General features: G+C 44.6%; 1 protein-coding gene across 1 annotated transcript in view; it reads left to right on the forward strand.

The window, feature by feature from the left end:
• Positions 1-26784, forward strand: part of CACNA1G (calcium voltage-gated channel subunit alpha1 G) — a 787437-nt gene that overhangs the window by 328329 nt on the left and 432324 nt on the right. The window contains exons 9-10 of the mRNA XM_086930846.1: positions 6428-6579; positions 12219-12404. Of these exons, the coding sequence (XP_086786972.1) occupies positions 6428-6579; positions 12219-12404 (338 nt within the window). The remainder of the gene's footprint in view (positions 1-6427; positions 6580-12218; positions 12405-26784) is intronic.

The raw sequence follows: 26784 nt of genomic DNA on the forward strand, positions 1-26784 counted from the left end.
TACTAGAAATCTCTTCTGTTGAAAGGGAGTCATTTATCAAATGAGTAACACAAGGTGTAATAACAGAAGCCATGTTTTTGACAACCACTTCAGGAAGAGTATTGTAATCCTGCTTGTAAGCAAGTGTAAACCCTGGATTTATAACAGATGTTCATATACAAGATGAAACAGATAAGGGATCTTTGAAAAGCCAGAAGCGACCAAGAGAGCAGGGCAGGATGGAAAGCAGGGAGAGAGAAGGTTTTAATTGTTGTTGCCTCGGCTGCGTTTCCATGGAGGAACCTCAGAGATGTCGGAATATTCGCGCCCTATCAGCAGCCAGGAGTTCCAGGCGACATGTGACGGACTTGACAAGGACCACTTGAGGAGGCTTCTCGTTACAGATCCGGGCGGTGGTATGAACACAGAGCCTTATATGGAAGTCAGTTTTTACAGGAGTACGTGGACTTTGAATGGAGCCTGGAGTCGCCCTGGGCATGGCAGGGCACCCGAACGCTCCTTGCCAGGGTACAGCAGGCTGCAGAGTCCATTAAAGCCACCTTCCTTCCCTCCTCTCTCACAGATAATGAACACAGCTGCCAACAGCGAGCCTGGCTGGGATTCTATTTATAAATGGCCTGTCGTGTGATCAAAGCTGCACTTACTCAAAGGTTCATGGCTGGGTCTCTTCTGAAGACGTCGAGAGCGCTAAAGAGTGGTAAAGTAGCACCGTGACAGATTAACAGCAACAAACTCTTCTCAAGGCCACAGGCCCAGAAATAACACCTTTTACGAGCAGGTCTGAGGTCTTTAACTGGATTTGGGGCAGTGGTTTTGAACGACCTACGGCACTTTGGCCTAAGGCTCAATTTGGGCGCTGTGATGTATGCTCACTGTGGGTCTGCTGCTTTAAGTTCACTGCGGATTTGGGAGCATTGTGCTCACTTTAAGCTTTGTGGCCTTGAACTTACCGCCCTGTTTTATTGAATTCACTGCAAGCTTTGTGGTACTTACCGTCACTATCCTTCTTGGGGACTGAAATTGCTCTTGGGCGTCAAGCTCACTTGGGGCTCACTGAGACAGTGGGATCTGCGCCCTGGAACCTGTCAGTGGGCAACTTGCAGTTACTTTAATTCTGAAAGGCTGTGTCTCCGGATCAGAGGCCCTTCTGTGGTGCCTGTAGCGTTTTACACGAATTCATAGCCTGTTCTATTTCCTGGTATCGAGGGAGCTTGCAGTGGATCTGTGGTACCGAGCTCACTGTTTGCTCTGTGGTATGGAACTTGCTGTGGATCTGTGGTACCGAGCTCACTGTTAGCTCTGTGGTATAGAGCTTGCTGCGGATCTGTGGTACCGAGCCCCCTGTTAGCTCTGTGGTATGGTGCTTGCTGTGGATCTGGGGTACTGAGTTCACTGTTAGCTCTGTGGCATGGAGCTTGCTGTGGATCTGTGGTACAGAGCTCACTGTTAGCTCTGTGGTTTGGAGCTTTCGCGGATCTGTGGTACCGAGCTCACTGTTAGCTCTGTGGTATGGAGCTTGCTGCGGATCTGTTGTACCGACCTCACTGTTAGCTCTGTGGTATGGAACTTGCTGTGGATCTGTGGTACAGAGCTCACTGTTAGCTCTGTGGTTTGGAGCTTTCGTGGATCTGTGGTACCAAGCTCACTGCTATCTCTGTAGTTTGGAGTTTGCTGCGGATCTGTGGTACCGAGCCCCCTGTTAGCTCTGTGGTATGGTGCTTTCTGTAGATCTGGGGTACTGAGTTCACTGTTAGCTCTGTGGTATGGAGCTTGCTGTGGATCTGTGCTAGCGAGTCCTCTGTTAGCTCTGTGGTATGGTGCTTGCTGCGGATCGGTGGTACCGAGCTCACTGTTAGCTCTGTGGTTTGGAGCTTTCGCGGATCTGTGGTACCAAGCTCACTGCTATCTCTGTGGTTTGGAGTTTGCTGCGGATCTGTGGTACCGAGCGCACTGTTAGCTCTGTGGTATGGAGCTTGCTGCGGATCTGTGGTACTGAGCCCCCTGTTAGCTCTGTGGTATCGTGCTTGCTGTGGATCTGGGGTACTGAGTTCACTGTTAGCTATGTGGTATGGAGCTTGCTGTGGATCTGTGGTACAGAGCTCACTGTTAGCTCTGTGGTTTGGAGCTTTCGCGGATCTGTGGTACCAAGCTCACTGCTATCTCTGTGGTTTAGAGTTTGCTGCGGATCTGTGGTACCGAGCCCCCTGTTAGCTCTGTGGTATGGTGCTTGCTGTGGATCTGGGGTACTGAGTTCACTGTTAGCTCTGTGGTATGGAGCTTTCTGTGGATCTGTGCTAGCGAGCCCCCTGTTAGCTCTGTGGTATGGTGCTTGCTGCAGATCGGTGGTACCGAGCTCACTGTTAGCTCTGTGGTATGGTGCTTGCTGCGGATTGGTGGTACCGAGCTCACTGTTAGCTCTGTGGTATGGAGCTTGCTGCAGATCTGTGGTATCGAGCTCACTGTTAGCTCTGTGGTTTGGAGCTTTCGCGGATCTGTGGTACCGAGCTCACTTTTAGCTCTGTGGTATGGAGCTTGCTGCGGATCTGTTGTACCGACCTCACTGTTAGCTCTGTGGTATGGAACTTGCTGTGGATCTGGGGTACTGAGTTCACTGTTAGCTCTGTGGTATGGAGCTTTCTGTGGATCTGTGCTAGCGAGCCCCCTGTTAGCTCTGTGGTATGGTGCTTGCTGCAGATCGGTGGTACCGAGCTCACTGTTAGCTCTGTGGTATGGTGCTTGCTGCGGATTGGTGGTACCAAGCTCACTGTTAGCTCTGTGGTATGGAGCTTGCTGCAGATCTGTGGTATCGAGCTCACTGTTAGCTCTGTGGTTTGGAGCTTTTGCAGATCTGTGGTATCAAGCTCACTGCTATATCTGTGGTTTGGAGTTTGCTGCGGATCTGTGGTACCGAGCTCACTGTTAGCTCTGTGGTATGGAGCTTGCTGCGGATCTGTGGTACCAAGCCCCTGTTAGCTCTGTGGTATGGTGCTTGCTGTGGATCTGGGGTACTGAGTTCACTGTTAGCTCTGTGGTATGGAGCTTGCTGTGGATCTGTGGTACAGAGCTCACTGTTAGCTCTGTGGTTTGGAGCTTTCGTGGATCTGTGGTACCAAGCTCACTGCTATCTCTGTGGTTTGGAGTTTGCTGCGTATCTGTGGTACCGAGCCCCCTGTTAGCTCTGTGGTATGGTGCTTGCTGTGGATCTGGGGTACTGAGTTCCCTGTTAGCTCTGTGGTATGGAGCTTGCTGCGGATCTGTGGTACCGAGCGCCCTCTTAGCTCTGTGGTATAGAGCTTGCTGTGGTACCGAGCTCACTGTTAGCTCTGTGGTATGGAGCTTGCTGCGGATCTGTGGTACCAAGCCCATTGTTAGCTCTGTGGTATGGAGCTTGCTGCGGATGTGTGGTACCGAGCCCACAGTTAGCTCTGTGGAATGGTGCATGCTGCGGATCTGTGGTAGTGAGCCCCCTGTTAGCTCTGTGGTATGGTGCTTGCTGCGGATTGGTGGTACCGAGCTCACTGTTAGCTCTGTGGTATGGAGCTTGCTGCAGATCTGTGGTATTGAGCTCACTGTTAGCTCTGTGGTTTGGAGCTTTCGCGGATCTGTGGTACCAAGCTCACTGCTGTATCTGTGGTTTGGAATTTGCTGCGGATCTGTGGTACCAAGCTCACTGCTAGCTCTGTGGTATGGAGCTTGCTGCAGATCTGTGGTACCGAGCTCACTGTTAGCTCTGTGGTATAGAGCTTGCTGTCGTACCGAGCTCACTGTTAGCTCTCTGGTATAGAGCTTGCTGTGGTGCCGAGCTCACTGTTAGCTCTCTGGTATAGAGCTTGCTGTGGTACCGAGCTCAATGTTAGCTCTGTGGTATAGAGCTTTCTGTGGATCTGTGGTACTGAGCTCACTGTTAGCTCTGTGGTATAGAGCTTGCTGTGGTACCGAGCTTACGGTTAGCTCTGTGGTATAGCGCTTGCTGTGGATCTGTGGTATTGAGCTCACTGTTTGGCTCTGTAATATTAAGCTGACTATGGATTCGCTGGTATTAAAGTCACTGTATTCTCACTAGTATTCAGCTCACTGTGGTATATGTGGCATCAACTCACAGCTGACCTGATTGATACGTTGATCTCACTGTTATCTGCACAGACGCTGTGGTTGATGTGCAGAACTGAGCTCGCTACCTGCTCTGTGGTATTGTGTTCATTATGCGATCTGTGTTCTGTAGGAGTGTTCTCACTGTGAGGACAATGGTGCTGTGCTCACTATTCGTTGTGTGGTCTTGAGCTTTCTGTTGGGATGTTACAGAGAATCCCTGTCTGTCCTCCAGTATTCCACATGTTGTGACGTATGTGGTAGGCCATGGTGGGTCTGTGAGAGACATATGGTATAGCCTTGCTGCGATTTCTTTTGTATAAAACACACTAAGTGGGTCTGAAGTATTCTGGGGTTTGGACTCTGTCTTTCAGTAGTATTAAGTTCTCTATCATTCTCTGATCAGGAGTTCAGTCTTTGCTCCCTAGCTTGTTGTGGCTTTTGTGGAAATTATGCATTGTCGTCACTGTGGGCACTGTTGCAATGAGTGTGCTGTGTGGTTTGTGGTGTTAAGCACACTGCAGGCTGTGTCGAGCTGGGTTCTATGGACCTGTGGTTCTGGTCCCCCTGAGTACCCTCTGGCATTACGTTTACTGTGAGCTGTGTGGCCCTGAACTCACCGAGGGCTCCCTTCTCTGAACTCTGCTAGTTTATTGGTTTGGCCTGCAGTACCGAGCTCACTCAGGATCCTGAGGCATTAATTTCACTGTGAGCTCTGAGGCACTGATCTCACTGTGAGCTCTGAGGACTGAGGCACTGATCTCACTGTGAGCTCTGAGGACTGAGGCACTGAGCTCACTGTGAGCTCTGAGGACTGAGGCACTGAGCTCACTGTGAGCTCTGAGGACTGAGGCACTGAGCTCACTGTGAGCTCTGAGGCACTGAACTCACTGTGGGCTCTGAGGCACTGAGCTCACTGTGAGCTCTGAGGCACTGAACTCACTGTGGGCTCTGAGGCACTGAACTCACTGTGGGCTCTGAGGCACTGAGCTCACTGTGAGCTCTGAGGCACTGAGCTCACTGTGAGCTCTAAGACACTGAACTCACTGTGGGCTCTGAGGCACTGAGCTCACTGTGAGCTCTGAGGACGGAAGCACTGAGCTCACTGTGGGCTCTGTGGATTAAACTCACTGTCAGCAAATGGCTTGAACTCCTCATCAGCCTGTGGTACTGTGTGACTGAATATCTCTGGTATTAAGTTTACTGTGAGCTCTGAAGCACTGAACTCACTGCGGACTCACTGTTTGAACTCAGTGTTGTCTACGGTGTTGACCTCACTGTGGAATTCAGTTCAATGTGGCCGAGGTCTGTTGCACGCAGCTCACTGTGAATCTTCTGCCATTTAGTTAACTGCGGCTCCAAGAACTCGCTGTCAACTTATGGTTTGAACTCACTGTCGGCCTGTGGTATTGGGCTCCTGAGTAACCTCTGGGACTAAGGTCAGTGAGAGCGTTGTGGCATTCGGCTCACTGCGGGCTCCGTGGTTTAAACTCACTGTCGGCCTGCGGTATTGGGCTCCTGAGTAACCGCTGGGACTAAGGTCAGTGAGAGCGTCGTGGCATTCGGCTCACTGCGGGCTCCGTGTTTGAGCTCACTGCCAGCTAGCAGTGTATAGTCACCCACGGCCCGAGGCAGGGTGCTCGCCGCGTGCCCCCGGGGCATCAGCCCCAAGAGTGCCATCGCATGTGCGGGGTTCACATTGGGGGTCTCCGGTATTTTGCTCACTGTGAGACTGTGTTTTTATATTCGTTTTACGATATATTTCCTAAGAAGTGCAAGTTTGATCATTTCTGCCGTAAATTCATACAAAATTAGACATCGGAGCCATTCAGAAAACCAATCAAGGAGGCGGATGGGATGATTCACAGCTGCCTCACAGGTGTGATCTCTCACATTCTTTAAAATGGCCTCAGCCAATTACACCGAGATGAAAGACGAATCCTGTTAATTGTGCATTTCTGGTCCCCGAGCATTGTCCACCGAGATGCTTTCCCTTGTCTGTAGCGCTCTCTAATGTGCTTTAAACCAGGTAAATACAAGCCCCTACCTCGTGGCGCCAGAAGCAGACGTCAAACTTATTAGAAATATTTCTGTTTTTGTTATGCAGGGTGCAGTATTTTCCTGTTGCTGTTTATTATCAATGTTTTTATAACGTTTTTTTTTTTATGAAACAGAAGGAAGTAAAGGGTGCCCAAGAGCACACAGCGTGTAGTGTATGACATGGAATGACAATTGTCCATAAATCGCCCAGTCAGCCACCTCTGTGACAGGCCGTGTCTTTTCACTGTGTGCGTGTATAAAAGTGCCCGCACTGACTGCCCTCTCTGTCCTCTCACAGCCGGACGAGCTCACCAATGCCCTGGAGATCAGCAACATCGTCTTCACCAGTCTCTTCGCGCTGGAAATGCTGCTGAAGCTGCTGGTGTACGGCCCTTTCGGCTACATCAAGAACCCCTACAATATCTTTGATGGCATCATCGTGGTTATCAGGTACACCCAAGTCCCATCCCTCCATGTTATTACAGCTAAAGGCCAAACACGTGTTCCCATTATATCAGGTCTTGCATATAATCAGTTGCAGTGTCTTGCTTTGGAATATTCTGTTTGTTTCCATACTAGTTCACATGATGCAATTGTATTATTTGATCACTTATCATAAAGTTTTCTCCTTTTAGTATCTATCCTCTCTCTCGCTCTCTTTCGTTCCCTCTTTAGTCCTCTCTTTATTGCTTGCTTTCTGGCTAGCTATTGCTCTCTTGTTGTTTTATGGTTTCTCTCTCTCTCTCTCTCTGTTGCACTTCTTCTCCCATTCTGTCCCTCTCTTCTTCTCTCTGCCCCTTTCCCTCTGCCTTTCTCACTCACCTTTGCTAGATTCAAATGCTCTTAAATGTTCCTTCTTTTACCCCTTTTTTTTTAGGTCGAGCATTCAAGACCTCTTGTATATACTTTAGTATATTCTTATAGGTGTATGTACTTTGTGAGCTCTGGAGATCAGCCCTAGGACTTGTCTGCTTCCACTTAGGGACTTTTTTTCTGTTCAACTGCCTCTATTTAAATGTCTTGATAGAAAACGACCAGTAGAGGTCAGTAAGATACCAGAATTAATTTCTCCTTGTTCAAATGCCTCTATTTAACTGTCTTGATAGAAAATGACCAGTAGAGGTCAGTAAAATACCATAATTGCATTATGCAGAGGGACTTTCTATTTTTAATTTTTCTGGCAACTACCTCTATTTAACTTTCTTGATAGAAAACGACCAGCAGAGGTCAGTAAAATACCAGAATTACTGTAGCATTCTCTAGATTCCAGTCCATAGAAATTGTCTACCATGAGCACCCATAGACAATAATATTTATTTCTAATCTTGTATATTCAGTGACATGACCACCGAAGGCCCTGATTTTATATTTAAAACAGAGCTTTGGACTATAGCAATGCCTGCTGAAAGGCAATATTTCTCTCCGTATGCTCCCATGCCTGGTGTTTAACGTAGTTTGGTGCTTACTTTCCCTCCATGTTAAAGAACAGTAGATGTTTCAGCACACAGGCTAATGTGCTGCATAGCTAAATACATATAAGGTCCAAAGGCGAGACCGATTGCATTGCAAATGCTTGTTATTGTTTTATCTCCTCCCCTATCACTGCCTCTTTCTCTCCCACTTTCGGTTTCTCTTTCTCTCCATCTGTTTCTGTCTCCTTCTGAATCTCTTATGCTGTTTTTCTCTCTGATCATCTCTATCTCGCTCTCTAGACCTTGACATTTTTCTATCTCATTCTCTCTATTATTACTTGCATTGCTCTTGCAATCTTTCAATAGCTCAAACACGCTCTTTCTCTCTCGTCTGTTTACCTGGTCCATACTCTTTTGGACAGACCCTCACAATATTCCTCAGTCGGCCTAGCCATTTACCTTCACTATCTTGGTATGTTTCTCGTTTTCTCTTTTCCACTGTTTTTCAATCCCTTTCCTTCTCCTCTCTCTCTTTTTCCTCTCAGACATCTGTATTTTTGAATACCAATAGTTTTATTTTAAGTGAACTCATGAAGAGGCTGATTTAGAGTATGTCGGAGAGAGTATTCCATTGCAACAGTGACAAAGTACCCTCTGCACCAAACTGAAGCTGATTTTTACAATCAGGCGGAGCTTTAGTATGTCAGCGATGGAGACTACTCTGTATTCGTTTCTGCCATACTCCTCTGATGGCCTGACGGAGTAAGGGCCATCAGAGGTTTGGCCATTCAACTACAGACTTTAGAGTGGTGATCAAATGGCCAGTTTTTACTCTCCCTTCCTTAGTTGAAAACATGGCGGTAAGGAACAGTAAAAACTTTTAACCCTTCCCATGCTGGTGACGGAACCGTCCCGCCCCTTAGCGCTGCGGCAGAATAGCAGCCGCAGCGAAAGAGTTAAATGACCTCCACACCATGGGAGAAAACTCCGATGGTGTGGGGCTTATTCGCTTTTGTCTTTTCAAAAACAAAATCCTACTTTGGGATTTTGTTTAAAAACTTGTTAAAACGAGTATATTATTCCATCGCCCTGGTGGAGCAAATAATGTTCTCCAAAGTCTAACTCAAGTCCAAAATTCCTAAACATTATCAGAGTCACAAGTTTTTCCAGACAAAGGAGCCTAAAATGCTGGAGGGATGTGCTTAGGTTTCAAGTGGCTCTCATTTAAAAGGTTTCTGACCCTCATGATTAATTGTTTCCGAAATGCAGTGATTGAGACCTTCAAATATGAGGTGTCCTTAGGGATACAGGACTTTTTGAGGAGGTTTGCCTGAGACCCTAATGGTTAGTGGACCTGGACAGAAATCTCACACCTAAGGGGCACAGAGACCCTCATGTAAACAGAACATGCCTTACAACCCTGTCATCTGAGGGACACTGGCAATGGCATTGACAACAAAAAAACATTGACCAGATTTCCATAGCTGAGGGGCCATCAGTGAGGCCTTCACATCTGGCCAATCCTTCCCAAAGCCATGATGTCTTGGAGCACATATCAAAACCCTCACACAAGGGTCTGACATCTAAAAGAACACTGTGTAGGACCCATACATCTGAGGCCTTGAAACCTTCACAGTTTCAGGACTTTCATATCCCATAAATGGGGCTATTACAACTAAGGCATTTGGGCAGCAAGGCTCACAGCTGAGGGGCCCACTTTAAAACCTTCAGAAATGGGGGGCATTGACATGCCAGCATCACACAAGAGGCCCATGACTGAGAATCAAACCATAACAAGGCCCTTAGTAGGTAAATATACCAATATTTGGATTTTGGAGGAGTTCTGACAACTTCTGGCCCCAGTACCACTACACCTGCAGCACCATTGAAAACATTACCCTGTTGGCTGCAAGGTAACTGCACTTGTGACTGCTTGTTTAGTGGTAGAATATAGCAATATTCTGCGTTTAGTGGGGTCCCTAGAGCTTTTGGACCCAGTGCCACTGCGGCTGCTGCACCATTCAAATCAATGCCCTTTTACCTTAAAGATAACTGCAATTCCATCTATCTGTATAGTATTAAAAAAAAGCAATATTTAGTGTTTAGAGGAGTTCTGACAACTTTTGTGCCCAGTGCCACTGCACCTGCTGCACTGTTCAAATCATGACCATGAAAGATACCTGCACTTGTGGCTGCCTGTTTAGTTGTAAAAATATAGCCATAATCAGTGATTAGTGTGGTGCCTGGAGCTTTTGGTCCTGATGTCAAGGCATCTGCTGCACTATTGAAATCATGACCTGCGCGCTTGCTAGATAACTGCACTTGTGACTGCCTGTTTAGTTGTAAAGTATAGCAATATTATGTGTTTAGTGGAGTTCTGACAACTTTTCGGCCTGGTGCCACTGCACCCGTTGCACCATTCAATTAATCACCCTGTCCTTGCGAGATAACTGCACTTGTGACTGCCTTTTAAGTAGTAAAATATAGCTATTTTCGGTGTTTAGTGAGGTGCCTAGAGTCTTTGGCCCTAGTGCTAATGCACCTTTTGCACTATTTAACTCATTAAACTATTGCCTGCTAGATAACTGCACGTGTGACTGTTTGTTTAGTAGTAAATTGTAGCAATAATCTGGGTTTAGTGTGGTCCCTAGAGTTTTTGGCCCCGGTACCACTGCACATGCTGCACCATTCAAATCAAGTCCCTTTTAACTGCAAGGCAACTGCAATTGTGACTGCATCTTTACTAGACAAATATAGCAATATTATGTGTTTAGTGGAGATCTGATTCATTTTGGGTCTGGGTTTAGTAGTAAATTGTAGCAATAATCTGGGTTTACTGTGGTCCCTAGAGTTTTTGCCCCCGGTACCACTGCACCTGCTCCACCCCTCAAATCATGACCCTGTTGTCCCCAAGTTAACTGCACATGTGGCTGCCTGTTTAGTAGGAAAATATAGCATAGCTCTTGTATATTAACTTTATTTTTAAATGCAATGTTTATTATATCATTTAGAATTTGATTATAATGACCAAATAGGTTAAATTGAAAAAAATCAATCCTATAATGCTTACAAAGTGCAGAGAAAGGTACTGAGGCATGAATAGGAAATGCCACAAACGTTCTAAGGATAAAGTATCTGCTTTACACAACTAAGTAATAAAATGCAAGCATTCCACCATACTGTTAGAAGCTGTTTGCCTTTTCCGTAGGAAGAGATCTTATCTTGACAGTGAATGGGGATTTAACAGTGTGAACAGCTTTAGTAGAAGTATCATAAATGTGTGCATCCAGGAGAAATTAACACCAAAAAAGGTTCCACACAAAAGCGAATGAACACAGTAATTCAGCATGGGAACTGATAAGAGCCCCCTTTTAAAATATATTGAATACAAAAGATTTCACGCTGTGCAGACGAAACCTAAATATATATATATATATATATATATATATATATATATATATATATATATATATATATATATATATATATATATATATATATATATATGTTACGCTCGACTCTCCCAAAGTCCAAAAGAAAGATATATATATATATATCACAACAGCACATACAGTGAGAGGTGTTAGGGAACTGCTCACTGCTCAACGATCCAACATGCCAGCAACCCAGGTCTAGAAAAACACAATACACTTGAGAAGACCACACAAAAAGGTGTATTATAACTTATCCTGCTACATACCTTGGTGGATCTCAAGTGCACCGAGAGTTACTGGGGTGGTTGTATGTCAGAATATCGTGAACAGAAATATCATCTTACATAAGTATTGTGGCCTAGATTTTGTTTATAAAAACATTGACCCATTGGGTGTAGATTTACTATTAACTCCAAAGGAGCAATATTTTTGGTAATTATATATAGGACACAAATAGTATGTTAGATTGTATTCGTACCCCATATTCTAGAACCATACCATTGATCTAGAGTAAAAGATGCAATATAAAAACTTAATTTGAACTAGAAAAACTTTGTTTTCATGAATTGTAATTGGTAAGGGTGTTCCTCAAACTAAAGGACACAGATGTCCTCCCCTGTGCACCAGTGACCAAAGACCTTTTGGATTTCTGTGTTAGTATCTGTTCAGGTTTGAGGTCAAGGAGCATCACCTTAAACCTACCAAGGCTTCATGCACTGAGCATACTGATTATTATTTAACTGCTCATCAGTGTGCAGCCAGAAGCAGCGAGAACCACAGAGTTTTCGTATAGGAAATGTAGATTTCTGAAATGGAGATTCAGTTTTGGTGTGTCGCGTATACCTTTCTGGGGGTATCATCCTACATCCATTAAACTTCAACAAGCTAACCACCTACTCCTCTCCAAATCATTTGAGTCTGTTTTCCCTTGAAAAATGTATTTTCCTTTTACTGGCCATTTATAGTAGGCATGCACATGAATGTTTAATTATTATGCATTCCATTCTTTGTTATGTAAGTTGTCTTCTCTCGATAGCTGCTTTATTCGCAGTCTTTTTTATTTCTCCCCCATCTTGTTTTACTTTTCCCACCTCTACTCTGTCCTAATACTCCTTTTCACTTCCCTTATCCAGTCTTAGATTTCTTGGCCATTATCCTAATACTCTGCTGGACACATTTTAATTTCTTCTGCACTGAACCCACCTTTCTGGTCGTCTGTCTCTTATGTCTCTTTTCTCTTCAGTGTTTGGGAGATAGTGGGACAGCAGGGTGGTGGACTGTCGGTTCTGCGAACGTTCCGTCTCATGCGGGTCCTGAAGCTGGTCCGGTTCATGCCCGCGCTGCAACGCCAACTTCTTGTTCTCATGAAGACCATGGACAACGTAGCTACTTTCTGTATGCTTCTGATGCTCTTCATTTTCATTTTTAGGTACGTGTCATTTCCTTCCATTGTGATAGATATTAAAATACTACCTCAAATCAGGCAAGTGTGTCATAACTTTCTTTATTCTTGAGGGTGCAACAATTTAAACAATGTCCTATGTATTTCTTTCTGCATTTCTAGTTGATGTATCAGAGTGTTGTATGTTTGCTTGAGCCAACCATTATTGTCATTAGCGTTGTTGTAGTCTTGAGGAGGAGGACCAAAGTGTAAGTGCACAGTGTGAGCACAGGGTGCCTTGAAGTTTACTGCCTCCATTAAAGACTCTCGGCTCCAGAAGGAGCTCACGAGTAAGGTGCATCGAGTCCTGCACTATTTTCATGTTTAGATTTACCTAGCTGTGGTGCTGAAAAAGTTCTTTACTCGTGACCACTCAAAAAAACGTACTTTCTGTTGCTGGTGTGAGCCAAAAACAGTATAAAAAGCTAATACAGTTCCAAATCCAGGCACTGACCAGAATGCACCCAGCACGTGTAGCTTCAGTGGTGGAGATGTGAGACATTTCAAGATGGAACAGGTGTTTTTTGAGCATCTTCCTGAATGTGGCACCAGCTTAGGGGTGCCAAGGGGAGGACATTCCGCAGGAAGGAGATCTGAATCTTGAGGTGGGACAGTTTTGGGAGAAAGGGTTTGTAAATGGTGAGCTGTAGCCAGAGAAGAGTCAGATAATGTAAGGATTGAAACTCCCATGAACACATTTAAACACTAAGATGAGGAAATTGTCTAGTGAATGTACGGATTCCTGTGAACAAGCCTACTTGATGCCTGTGGATAATTAAAGGTTGCACAGGGTGTAGGAAGCAAAACAAACTGAAAACCTATGTGAGGGGGTGGAAAGATCAGGAGGCAGTCAGAAGAGGAGGCAGCTGCAGTCGCCATGTTTACTGAGATGTGGGCTGGGTGAAAGCTGCTGTGCAGCGGATGCCAGCAGTGTTAAGCAGACGCTAGTAGGCAGGGGCAGCAGCTGAGATGCTGAAGGTTAGAAGTGTATACGACCCCTCACGTGCAGACGGATGGAGAGAAGGTTTCTTGCATTTATAACATTTTCCAAAGCCCTTTGTCTCCACAGGAAGGACAATGACAGATAAAAGACACTATTCCTTTCATTAAAAATCGATTGTGCAGGCCTTTTCGTCTTTTTTTTAATTTAAAAAGGGGGTTTACTTCAGCTCCAAATGTACTGAATGTTTTCGTGAATGCTGGCTTTATTGTAGTATAGAATGTTTTCACCATCCATCTTCCAGGCACTCAGATGCACAGATAGATTCTGGTATGTTGATTATTTGTGTAGCTTTTTATACCACCACCAAAGTCCCCCTCAAAGAAATAAGTGGCGTCAGGATAGATGGAAGTGAGGGACTAGAATGACAGAAAAGAAATGACACTATAGATGGAGAAGGGGGAGGAGCCTTGGAGATGTGTTGCCATTCCCACAAAAGCCAGTATCTCACCCAGTAGCATGATAGTGGACTGTGAGTAGACCAAGTGGGAGTCTGTCCAGCATGTGAGGAGGGAGGGACGAATCAGATGAAGATGGTCATTTGGAAGGAGAGGGTTATAGAAAATTGGAGTTGAAAGTGATTGGTGAACGTGAGGAACCCATGCCTCACAGAGTTCGAAGGCATGATAAACCATTTAAAAGAAATCAAGCCAGGTGAGAGAGGCCCCAGTGGACCCCGTTGACAAAGTCCCAGCTAAGGATCTCATACAAGCCTCTTGCTTCCAGAAGCAAGTATGTCAGGCCACTGCTGAAGAGAGGGAGAGGGTGCTGAGAGCTGCTCATATCTCAAGGTATTCCGTCCTCAGGCAGGTCTGACAGCTCAGCACGATCGCCCACCTAACGCTGTGTGTCCAAGACTTGGCTTTTAGTCCCATCACCCAGGTTGCTGCTCTAGTGAGGGCAATCTGCTCGTGGCGAGGTGATGGAGGCTGGCAAGTACATTCCGATATAATGTTATAGCGAATGAATTAATGAATGAGATATTTTCTATAGCACACGGCTACTCGGGGGAGTGTCCCTGAACTTTTAAGCATCTAAAAGGGCTTTAAACAGAGATTTGTCTGCCCACACTCATTACTAGAGTCTAGACTGGAATGTGTTCAGTTCCTTTTTGAATTTAGCTTCCTCAGAGATAAATCCCAAGTATTCAGGCAGTTTATTCCACAGGTTTGCTGCTTTAACAGTGAAATAGGAGCCTCCCCTTCTTTGTTCCTGAAAATAGGGAACCACAATAAGACCCGCAGAACTAGAACACAAAAGCCTTCCAGAGCTGGATGCCTCAATGTGTTTATTCAGGTACATAGGTCCCCTATTGGGGAGGAATTGGTGCGCTTGGGTCAGTGTTTTATACCTTATGCATTGACAAACTGGCAGCCAATGAAGGCTTTCCCGAAACAGTGACACCGAGGTACATTTCAGAATTTTCAAGAGTAAAGGGACTGCCATATTCTGCATAAGCTGTAATCACTGGGTTAGGTATTCCGGTAGGCCAAAGTACTGGACATTGGCATAATCCAGCCTAGATCTAATCAGTGACCTGACCACAGTAACTTGGGCCTCATGGGGAAGCAATAGAAGGCACTTCTTCAACATGCGAAAAATCCAGAAACAGGATTTCACCACTTCTGACACCTGTGCCCCAGACGAGAGGTGGGCATTAAACATCACACTTTGATTTCTAGCCACCGCCAGAGTGGCGGATAGGAAACACTGGGGAACCAACCCAACCTGGAGGGAGATTCCGCCCTAACAATAAGACTTACGTCCTATCAAGTTTGCACTGCAATCTGTTGGTCTTCAGCTAGTCGAGCAGTGCCACCATTCAGCTGGCAAAAGCAACCCTCACCTCAGCAGGATCCCAATCATACGCTAGCAGGAGCTGGGTATCATCTGTGCATAAGATGATCTTGATGTTATTATAGTATTCCCTCAAATATGACAAAGGAGGCATGTAAATGTTGAAGAGAGTGGTACTATGGGAGGAGCCTTGTGACTCCCCCACTTTAACAATTTTTTTCCTGCGGCATATGGGTTCATACATACCACCTGCTCATATCCTTGAAGGAAGGAGCCCAGCAAGCTCAGTACAGGACCTGTTACTCCCAGATGCTCTAACATGTGTAGTCAGATGTTATGATCCACAATATCAAATTGTGCTGACAGGTCCAACAGTGCCAGAGCCAAATTGACGTCAGAATCCAAACTAAACTGAATGGACTCGGAGATCTCTAATAATGTGGTCTTGGTGCTGTGGCAGGCTCTGAACCCTGATTGAGAGGACGGAAGTCGGATATTCTCTGTCAGAAAGGTGGTGAGTTGCTGGTTTACCAACTCCTCCAAAAACACCTTTGAGGCTACTGGAAGCAGCGAGATTGGCCTAAAGTTTGCTAAGAATTCAAGATCGGCATCAGCCTTTTTAATAATTGGATCACATTAGCTGTTTTCTAGTCATCAGGTAGTACACCTGAGTGGAAGGAGATAGCAAATAAATCCTGATACATTGGAGCAATATTGTCAGAGATAGACTTCAAAATGTGAGGAGGTATGTGATCCATTGGGGACCCAGACCTTCAATTCACAAAGGATGGCAACAAAAAAGTTGACAATGTCAAATGAGCTATTAAACTGGCTGTGTCTCCGAGTTACAAACCTCCCAGAGCATTATTCACCCCTGACAAATTAGACCTAATTATGCAAATCTTCTCCTCAAAGAAGTCACTCAGTTGGGAGCATAGGGACTGACCAGGCTCCAGCCGGGAAGACGTACATTTTGGATTTGTGAAGTTAGCCACAATTTAAAAAATCACCTTCCCTCATTCTCAGCCTCCTTGATGCAATGCATATAAAAGGTGCTGCAAGTTATCTTGAGGTTTCTCTGATAGGATTGTGTCAGAATCCTGACACAAACACCCCCAAGCTCTTCCTATTTCTGCATGCTGCTCTTTTATAAGATAATTCCTGTGAGAACCAACATGCTGTGCTGATCTTAGTAGCCTTTATTGAGGCTGTGATGGGGGCTAAAAGGTCGGCCGCCCTCCTAAGAAACTAACTGCTCACAATATCCCCTTCTCCAGCGGAGTCAGGGATACCAGGTTTGGAATCCAGCAGTCTGCTCCTAAACTCATCCAAGGGCACCCTACTTCAACATCTGCTCTCATTCTGCAGCAGGGAAGGTTAGGGATCCTTTAAGTAATCACATCTCCATGAAAAAGGCAGAAGGAAATGATCCGACCATAGCACTGGCTGGGGGATTCCCCTTTTAGTGTTGCATTTGAAAATATGCCATCAATAGCATGGCCAGCTATATGGGAGGGCCCATAGCGGCTCCTACGTACTACGTAAAATAGGCTAAAGTTTCCATTAACCACATCTTTAAGGGCTCCTCTGCCATATCTAAATGAATATTAAAATCACCAAGCATGGTGAAATTGGCGTAGTAGACACAATTAGAGGCTGGTACTTGATATACTGTCTATCCCGTGGCGCGATAAACAAATAACCAGCCGCTGTCCGTGGAGGGAGTTCCGGTGGGGCAGGCAGGCGGGGCGGGGGAGGGGCAGGGCGGGGGGTGATAAACACCGGAATATGGATGATTGCAGGTAAGTAACCAATTAAATTAATAAAACGAATTTCGTTCCGTGCCCTGCATCGCAAAATGCGATGCAGGGCACGGAACGAAATTCGATGATTAAAGGTCTTACATTTATATCTGTCCTTTTGTAAACCATTTTGACCTCACTTCCTCTTCTTCCTACCCTGCCTAAATGAGCACACACATAAGACTCAGGGATAGCAAAGTGCAAATCAGGACAGGTGTCCTCTTCATTCACGTTTCAGTCATGAAAATCATGTCCAAAGTCTCCTTCTTTAGAAGATCATATATATCTAAAGCGTGCCTGTGCAAGGAATGAACGTCAATATGTACCGCCTAGATTTCCTTTTGACTATTTCGGGGGGCTGCACTATTAGTGACAGGGTGTTCTCGAGAAAGAGGCAATGCTTACAACTGCCCCATTAAACAGGACCAGTAGCGTCCGATAAAATAGGACTACACCCTGTCAAATACCCCCCTCTCATATCTATAAGTTCCTCTGACATGAAGGTCTGACAAGACCGACCCTCTGCATAATGGCTGGCGCTGGTCGTGGATGGGTGCCGATTAACTTACCTTTACGACCCTCAGCATCAGCAGTCACAAAATCAGTGGCAGGAACAGAAGCAGCCCATCCTTATGGACATCGATGTGGACTTCACTCACCTCGTACTTTGTCAAATTTTCCATTATACTAATAGCGAATAATATTTCATTATTCACTATTAGTTTAATAAAAAATAGAATGCAAATAGTTAAAATATGATTTTCCCTGGCAGCTGAGGTAAGTAAAAAAATGTTTTTAAATGTATGTATGCTGTGTGTGCTTGCAGATTTGAGTATGTTTATGTTAGAGAGAGTGTCTGTATGTTTGAATGTGTGTGCATTGGTAGGCAGAGTGTGTGTGTATATGTTAGTGTGTATGTGTGAATGCATGTGTACATATAAGCATATGTATGTGTGAATGAAAGTGAAGGTCAAAGGGCATGTGAAGTCACTTCTGCTACCCTTGGCATTTTGGTGAATTGACCCATGGCAGGGCTGTGACTTAAATGAAATCAAGGGGAAGTCCCGTGCCCTGCCCCAATCTGAAGACCAAGGAGCATATCGCCCAAACACGTTTCATTAACAGTTAAGGAAAGGGTTATGAGGGGAGCACGGAGCACAGAGGCAACTGAATTTGAATGAAATAGGATTCAACTATTCCAGGATCTGTCACAAGCTGCATTTAACAGACGAAGGTCCTCACAAGTAGTGATGAAAGATCTCAGGAAGAGGCAAGTCAGGAATAGACGAGTCTTCCCCTATGTGCTAGTGTTCCAAATGGAAGGTACGCTCATTTAACTCAATACCCTGAAGGATGAAAGTTTTAGAACCCTCAAAGACAGATCCACCAGGACAGCGATACAATATACAACAAACTCTTGAGACTGGCAGTAGCTGAAAGAAAATGTATGCTATCCAGAGGAGAGTACAGAAGAGAACTCCAAGTAGATATAATTCAATGGTATGATGTGGAAACACAGTACTGTGCACTGGCTGTTGCTCTTGAAGGGTATGGTCTTGATGTGACCCAGAGAACTAACTTCAGTTTAAATGGTTCAGGAAGTAGGTTTACTAGTTGAGGGGGGAGAACCCCTCCCCAAGCAGAATCCACAATCTCTGTCAGGGTGAAACACAACCAAACCCCAAATTAATCTGTGCCTAACCTCTGGTAGCTTGGCACAAAGCAGTCAGACTTAGCTTAGAAGCAATGGGTGAAATATTTGTGCAGCATTTGAAACAGGAATAAAGCGAAAACACACCATAAGAAAAATCCTACACCAATTTAGAAAACTAGAGTACAATGTAATACATTACTTGTGAACAAAACAACAAAAAGCGAATCAGCAGGATGGAAATTATGCAATTTTTAGGCGAGAAGAATGCCTTGAAGGACAAAGTGTCTATTGTGGTCATCTGGTCACGCCGTACTTGGACAAAGTCATATGGTCAGGCAGATCTCAATAGAGTAGGGGCCAATACAGGGTCAAAGTTAGTCCCACTGAACAAAGTACCTTAAATCCCACTTTGCGGAGCATTGCATGATCCTGCTATGAGGATGTGTCATACACCAGCTTTTCCGAGAAAGTGCTATGTGCTCCAGAATGCAGTCGATGAGGTTTTGGGATGCAAAGTCCTGCAGTAAGGATTTGTTAAGGATAAGTTGGGCTGCAGCAGTTCCAAGGAAGCTGCAGGACTGCAATGCAAAGTCCTGCATCGTCATCAAGGATGTTGTTGATGGAGGGATTGCAATGCAAAGTCCTGCGTCGAGTATGAGTCACGCAGCAGTGGTTTCGATGAAGCTGCAGACTGCGATGCAAGGTCCTGCATTAGGGATGTTTGGCACAGTGGCAGTTCCAATGCTGCTCCGAGGAGATGCATCACACAGTGTTGGCTTTGCTCACAGGAGCACAGCTGGGCTGGCAGAGCACCTTCAGGCCCACTTCCAAGCATCAGACACAAGGGTGGCACCACTTAGGAGTTGAACTCACTGCAGGAATAGTCCAGGTGCTGAGGTCAAGGTGGTTGGCGCTTTTTCTGTCAATGAGGTTTCTGATCTTGAGGCCAGACAACTAGCTCTCAGAGTCACTCTTGTGGTCCTGGGTCCAAGATGCAGATCTAGTCCTTCTCATTAGGGCAGCAGAGCAACACGGCAACAGAGTAGCAGTACAGAAATCCTTCTGAGTCTCCCAGAAGGTGCACTGAACTGACGAGTTGGGTCTGGGGGTCAACTAGTTATACCTGGTGCCCACTTTGAAGGAGGAGAAGGTTATGAAGGTTTCAACCCTCAGAGGTGTTTGTAATTTCCTGACTCCCTGAGCAGGCCCCAGCTTGTCTGGGGACACAGAGACTAGTGTCAAAACCCTGTATGAGTGTGCTGTGCAGAGCCTTTGTGTGGTTGGTGACAGCTTCTCCCCACATCAAGTCAGAGGCGGTCCATCCTGCCAACACTTATTCCCGCTTTGTCTCAATGTATGGGATCAAAACACAAAGACCAACTACCAGCTACATCTAGTCATATGACCAAGAATACAGGCTGCAGGCACCAAATGGTTGGGACAAGAAAATGGCACCTTTATAAAAGTGCCATTTTCAGAATTGTGACTTAAAATCGCCTTACGATTAAAGAGGGGTTTAAATTGCAATTCTTTAGACACCAAACTCAATATTTCCACTTGCTCCCAAATGAAAGTAATCCCTTATTAAATATAAGTGAACCCAATCTGACCCTATGGGAGAGGCAGGCTTTGCAGTAGAGAAAAACACATTCTAGAGTTTGTACGTCCAGGACATGTAAAAGTTAAAAGTCGAACTTTTTAAACATATTGCATTCTGCCCTATGGGCTATGTAGGGCCTACTGCAGGTTTGACTTGTATGTATTAATAGGGAAAGTTTAGCCCTGGCAAAAGGAATATTTTGCCAGGTCAAAATGGCAGTTTAAAACTGCACACACAGGCTGCAATTGCAGGCTTGAGACATGTTTAAAGGGTTACTTAAGTGGTTGGCGCAATGAGTGCTTGAGTGCTGCAGGCCTACTAGTAGCAATCCATTTACAATCCCTGGGTCCATGTAGTACCACTTTACTAGGGACATATAAGTAAATTAAATGTGCAAATTTCGTGTAAGCCAATTTCACCATGTTTTAGGGAGGGAGAACAATCACTTTAGCACTGGTTAGCAGTGGTAAAGTGCCAAGAGTCCTAAAGCCAACAAAAACGGTTTCAGAAAACAAGTGGGTGAAGGCAAAAAGTGTGTTGATGACCCTGCAGAGAGGGCCAAGTCCAGCAAGTGGGAGATATAATTTGCATTTACTACAGGGTGGGAGGGGGGGTCCCAAAGTAGGCTGGTGATTGGAGTGGATTCACCACACCAGGGGTTATCGAAACCCTGCTAATAGATTTTTTGAATTCAATATTGTTATTTTTATAAGAGTAATAGAGGGGGAGGGTGATTGGGTAAGTGAACCAATTAATATCTTACTGATGCGCTTTTCAAATCACATCACTTATGATGTTCAGAGAGGATGACATGTCATCGCTCAGGGCGACCGTCACTCTAAGTACTGATGATAACCTTAATTACTTCGTTATGGACAGGATGTGAATTCTCCGGTTTGAATTCCCCATTATAAAATCTGTCCGGCTCTCCTACAGAAATCACCTGAAGCAATCTGTCTGCAAGAATCTGAACTCCTGGCAAAGGACACTACACTAATAACTCATAGAAATTACTGAGTCCAATTTCATGTCACAGAGAGACAGAAGATGTGTGGACTGATGGCCTCAATCCAAAAGATGATATGCTTTGATTTACAATAGTTAGTTTAGGATAACAAGGAAGGCATGCATGTGGTGATCTTGGGAAAACTGAAGGGGAGATAGTCGACACATATTTTTTTGTATGTACCAAATGAGGACCAGGAAGCTCATGTACTTGCTCTGATAGACAAAATCAAGTGGAAGATACAGTGTGAAATCATTAATATCGATGGGGCGGGGGGCACCAATAGTGTTCATACGCCCTTTATGAACCATCATCCACTTAGTAGCTCCATGAGAGGAGGACTGTCATGTTCATTACTGACCACTTTCTTGGAACTAGGGGTGGTCTACTGCAGAACAAGGAATATGCTTTATTTAAAGTCAGAGCCCATGCTGGAGAATTGACAATTGATTGACGGCTTGCTAGCAGTGACAGGTAAGATTAAACTGGGCCTGATCACCCTGTCATATCACCCACTGGTGATTGAGATTTTTGAATACGGTAGAAAACAAGTGTAGCGACATCTTGGCCCTTGTCGAAGACAGGATTTATGCAACAGAACTTAGGAGCCAAATTGCACAATACAATTAATTGAATGACATTAAAAAAACATGACACATGGTATAAGATGCCGTCAAAGCTATTATTAGGAGGGTAATGCAAGGCAGCTAGGGCAGACGAGCGACTTAATTGAATGCTAATGAGTTAGTATTTGGAAAGGGACTATGTAGTGGTGGAACAACAACTTAAGGTTATGGGCTCACTAAAGATGTGGGGGAAAGTAATGACAGTGTGGGCAGAAGAGCATCAGAATAGAACTTGATTAACATAAAGTAACATTTGTATGAATGAGCAAACTACGCAGACACCTTTTTAGTTATGAGATTGCAATCTGCTAAAGGCAAAACAAGAATTCCCAATGGCAGGATCCTAAATTGTACCTTGATTAACTTCCAAAAAGTACAAAATAGCCATCTTTCTGTTTATTTGGTGAACAATATAAGAATCAGTCCCTGGATCCTTAGGACTATGACATCTTTTTTGAGGACTTCTCACTTCTGGTGCTGAACCTCCAGACCAGGGTGGATTTGAAACATGCAATAAGAGTGGAGGAAATCAAACTGGTTATTAGAAATGTGCATGTCAGTATGGCACTGGTACCTGATAGATTGACAGGCTGCTTTTACAAAACATTCTGCCCCTGAGTCAGCAAAGCTGAATAACTCTTTCCAAGAGCCAGAGACGGACACCAAGCAAATACATACGGCAAGAAGTCTAGGACAGATATGTGTCATATAGATTGATTTCTTTATTAAATGTGGATTTCAAGATATTAACAAAAAGGTCAGTAAATAGATTGGAATTCCAACTACAATACTTGATTGACTCTGACTGAGTTTCATAAAAAACAGATATTTGGCAATATTAGGTGAATTCTTCATTTGACAGAGAAATGACACAAAATAAGATCCTCATGATCATAGTAGACTTTGGTACAGAAAAGCCCTGCGATTGGCTTTCTTGGCCTTTATGAAGTAAGTTCTAAATAAAATCGTTTTTTGTTCGAAACTCCAACAATATGTACTGGCTGGCTATTGTTCCCTCACCGTCCACTGTTGGTGAATGGTGAGAGGTTCACTCCATTTCCTTCAGGACAACCTCTGGCACAAAAAATTAGACTATCCCCATGCCATTTACGGGGCGGCTGAGATTAGCAGATACACTTGTTTGCAGATGATATTCTGATGACACTCAAAGATTTGGAAAATTCTGTCTCCAGAATACTGGATATATTGGACACATTTGGTTCTATTTTGTGGTTCAAGGCTAACCTGGAAAAATCAGAGACTATGAGCATTTTTCTGCCTTTAGGGACACATGAATGGTGGAGTATTTCTTCTCCCTTTAGGCGGCGGGCAAATGAGAGAAGTAAATACATATATTAAACCAAAAATGCAGGGTCTTTATAAAGCTTAATACACAGACCGCTTTCAAACTATCAAACAGATTTCTATAAGTGGCAACCTTTGTTTATTTTGTGGCTAAGCAAAGTGGCAGCACTAAAAATGAATATACCTGGGCTAGGGAAGGGTGGATGGATGTTTCTCTTTATTTCTGCAAATGTCTATGCACAGACGTTTTAAGGCATAGGCAATGTGGGCAATTGCATAAGGCCCCCATCTTCGAAGTGGTCTCCTCGGTAGTGAACATTCTTGCTATTGGACCTAAGTGTGTTCTGACTATTTCACTATCCTAACCTCTCTCCCTGTGTCTGTCGTTCTCTGTCTCTCTCTGTTAGCTCAATGATTTGTGGTGTCCTGGGCAAGACATATTGACAGTGTTTTTGAGTGCCACTATTTTTTTAAAGTCTAATTTATAACTCAATATAGTTTGGGACCATGCAGTTTTGAATTAGTAGGAAATAGATAATAACATTTGAAATTGTTCAAGCAGGGGCCCCAACATATGTTTTGCTCAGGGGTCCTCAAGTACTTTTATTACACCTGAAGGTTCTTGAAATGTTAACAATCAATACAATGTCTTTGAAATAATTGCAAAGACCAATTTACTTTTCTAGGGTACGGAGCTTACATGTTCTTACCATGTGCTTCTATTTTTCAGCTGTCATGATTGTCAGCTTTTGAACACTTTTTAGAATTTGCTGCAACACTTAAACCCGAAGGCGTTTTTGCTAATTAGGGGTTAGTGACATTAATTTAGGAAAGGACCTTTATGACTAGATGATCGAAAAAGTTTCACATCAGGGCCTTGAGGTTCTGGCTGGTGATCAGTTTGAGCATGAAGCATCCTCACGACTGGCAGTTAGTGGTGGAACATCAACAATAATGGAACTCAGCTTATGCAGATAGACTCGTGGCTTAGCCTAAATATATTTCTATGTATATTTTTGATGTCTGAGGGTGGAGCATGGTGAAGGACTGGAAGACTCACATCCATCTCCCACATGTGGAGTCAGACAATAGTGGGTCTTGCAGGGACAATGCTGGTGTGGCGAAGCAGACAGAGCCCACGATCATGAGCCGCATACAGGGATGGGCTCCTTAATCTTCTAAGCCACTCCTGAGAATGGATCCAGCCCACAGGACAAAGGAGTTGAGACAGGCGATAGGGAGACACGAGTAACATAAGCCCCACATATATGGGTGAGTAGCATCAATGGTTTAACTGAGAAACATCATGACAATAAATGGCAAAAATTGAGAAACACCTGAGGCTTTGCATAAGCACAATTCTGTAGTAGCACCATATGCTTCATTTAGCAAAATTGCATTGAAAATCACCGACTTCAGAGATGATCATAAACACAGGCGTAGCTAATCAGTGCCTCCGACACAAATAAGTAACACTATGGGCAGAACTGAGCAGCAAACCAAACCAGAAACCATGGTTGAGCAGAAATGCCATACATCAGCAGTACTACACGCATATCTGAGCCAAGCCAAATGCACAATTAAAATGGAAACTACTACAACTAGTTATTGTCTGTTAATAGTAACTTAAAACGTGCATATGCTAGCCAGAAGGCCGCTCGGTGCGGTCCCTATCTCTCACAGATTGTATTTCTAAATAATGAGCTCGGTCTCTGCACCAAGCACCAGCTTGTGCTTGGACGTGAACCACAGGCCAGTGCAGCATTTCCCAGACTGAAAGAGCACTTGTCAGCCACTGGCCTTGCTGCATACTCTGGCGAAGGTGCTCTGGAAGCTTTACAGTCTATGCATCAGATGGGCTGGAAGGAATATTTGGATGGTATTACAGAAGTCCATGTGAGATGGACCGGGCTCCCTGACCGCTTGAGCTGACCAAGACCAGTAGGGCCAAACTGATCAATGAGGAGAGCAATGTACAATGGCGCGATCCAACCACGAGCAAATCAAAACTTAATTGTAGCTGCTCCTGGAGAGGCAGGGGACTCCAGATCTCAATTTAGATGCCCATTTAGTGGGTTTATCTGCTCACTCTAACTTCGATGTGCCCCACATCTAGGTGGAGAGGCCTGTGACTCAGGAAGCAAATCTGAAGTTAGATTTTTTTAACGTTCAGCTACCCGTAAGCCTGTTCTTATTTTAATGCACATTACGAAAGAAAATAAGCATTGATGCGATACACGGGTAATTTGAAATCATTCATTATTTACAGATTTCATCAAACAAAGATCCAAGAGACAGACAGAAGCCATGACTATGTGCATTATCACGGAACCATGCACCTGTGCCACCACAGGTTCCAAGAAAATGTCATAATAATATCAAAAGTTAAAAGCATTGTCACTTAAGTTATGGCGTTGTCAAGCATTAAGCATCAATCTCATCTCCCTAGTCTATTTAGAAATCCTAAATATGATGCACTATTGATGTGAGCGCATTAATATGCTTTGGCAGTGAAGGAGCTTGAGAAGTGGTTAATCCAAAAAACATTAACGATAGAATAAGAACATAGGAAACCGCATCTACTCTAATGTGTGCTTGAAAGGATATATTGCCTATTAACATCTATCCCACATTATCCTGTAGTCAGTTACCAAGAGTCTGCAGATTCTGGCCACTAGCGGAATTTATGGGTATTACAAGAAACATAACTGTTTAGCTTTAACGTTTCAACCCCTTCAACGCGGGGCTAATTCCCCCGCGGCGCGTGGGGGACGCACGCGGCGCCGCAGTACTCATGACAAGCCCAGCTCATCATGTTGCCCAGCAGAGCTGAGCTCGTCATGACTCCGCCCACTCCTCTGGAACGCCCAAACAGGAAGGGTATTAGCCCCCGTGGGCGTTCCGCGACAGGTATGACAAGCTCAGCTCGTCATGAGCACAGCTCCACTGTGCCTCATGTCGAGCTGAGCTCGTCATAAGCGCCGAAAGAGTTAAAGTATAAAGTTATATCATCTACCTTCATCAGCCAAAGCTAGGATGGTGCCAGGTTCTCTCAGACTAGAGGAAATGTGATTGTCAAAGGGGCCACATAGAGAGCCTCCTCTTTCTAGAAGGATCTCAGTGAGAGGGTCCTTCTGATAGACTGTCAGAATCAGAGCTTTTCAGAGATCAGAGGTCTCAGTGTCTCAGAGGTCTCAGCCAGGAAGAATCTTCTAGTTTGAGCTTCCAGTCTATGAGGATAGCAGTTTAGCATCCTCCCCATCCCCCACAGGAGCAAGCAAAGGAATACACCACAGACGGGGCTCTGGATTGTACATCTTTATTCTTCAGCATACAATCACACACTGCACTCTCATTACATCATAACCATTTAAAACCACATCTTAACACCTCCCAGCAAGCTACGGAATTCTTTGTTGAGTCCGTCCAGAACCGCAAGGGTCCTAGCGCACATAGTCTCACGACATTACAGAAGTTTCTACAGACCAGAGGGCTGTGGACAACCTCAGGGAATCTTAGGCAAGGATAGTCAGGGATTTTAAGATCCAAGGTTTGTCAGAAATCATTGCGATATGAAG

The sequence above is a fragment of the Lissotriton vulgaris genome, chromosome 7 (assembly GCF_964263255.1).
Source record: "Lissotriton vulgaris chromosome 7, aLisVul1.2, whole genome shotgun sequence".
In the NCBI taxonomy this organism is placed as follows: Eukaryota; Metazoa; Chordata; class Amphibia; order Caudata; family Salamandridae; genus Lissotriton; species Lissotriton vulgaris.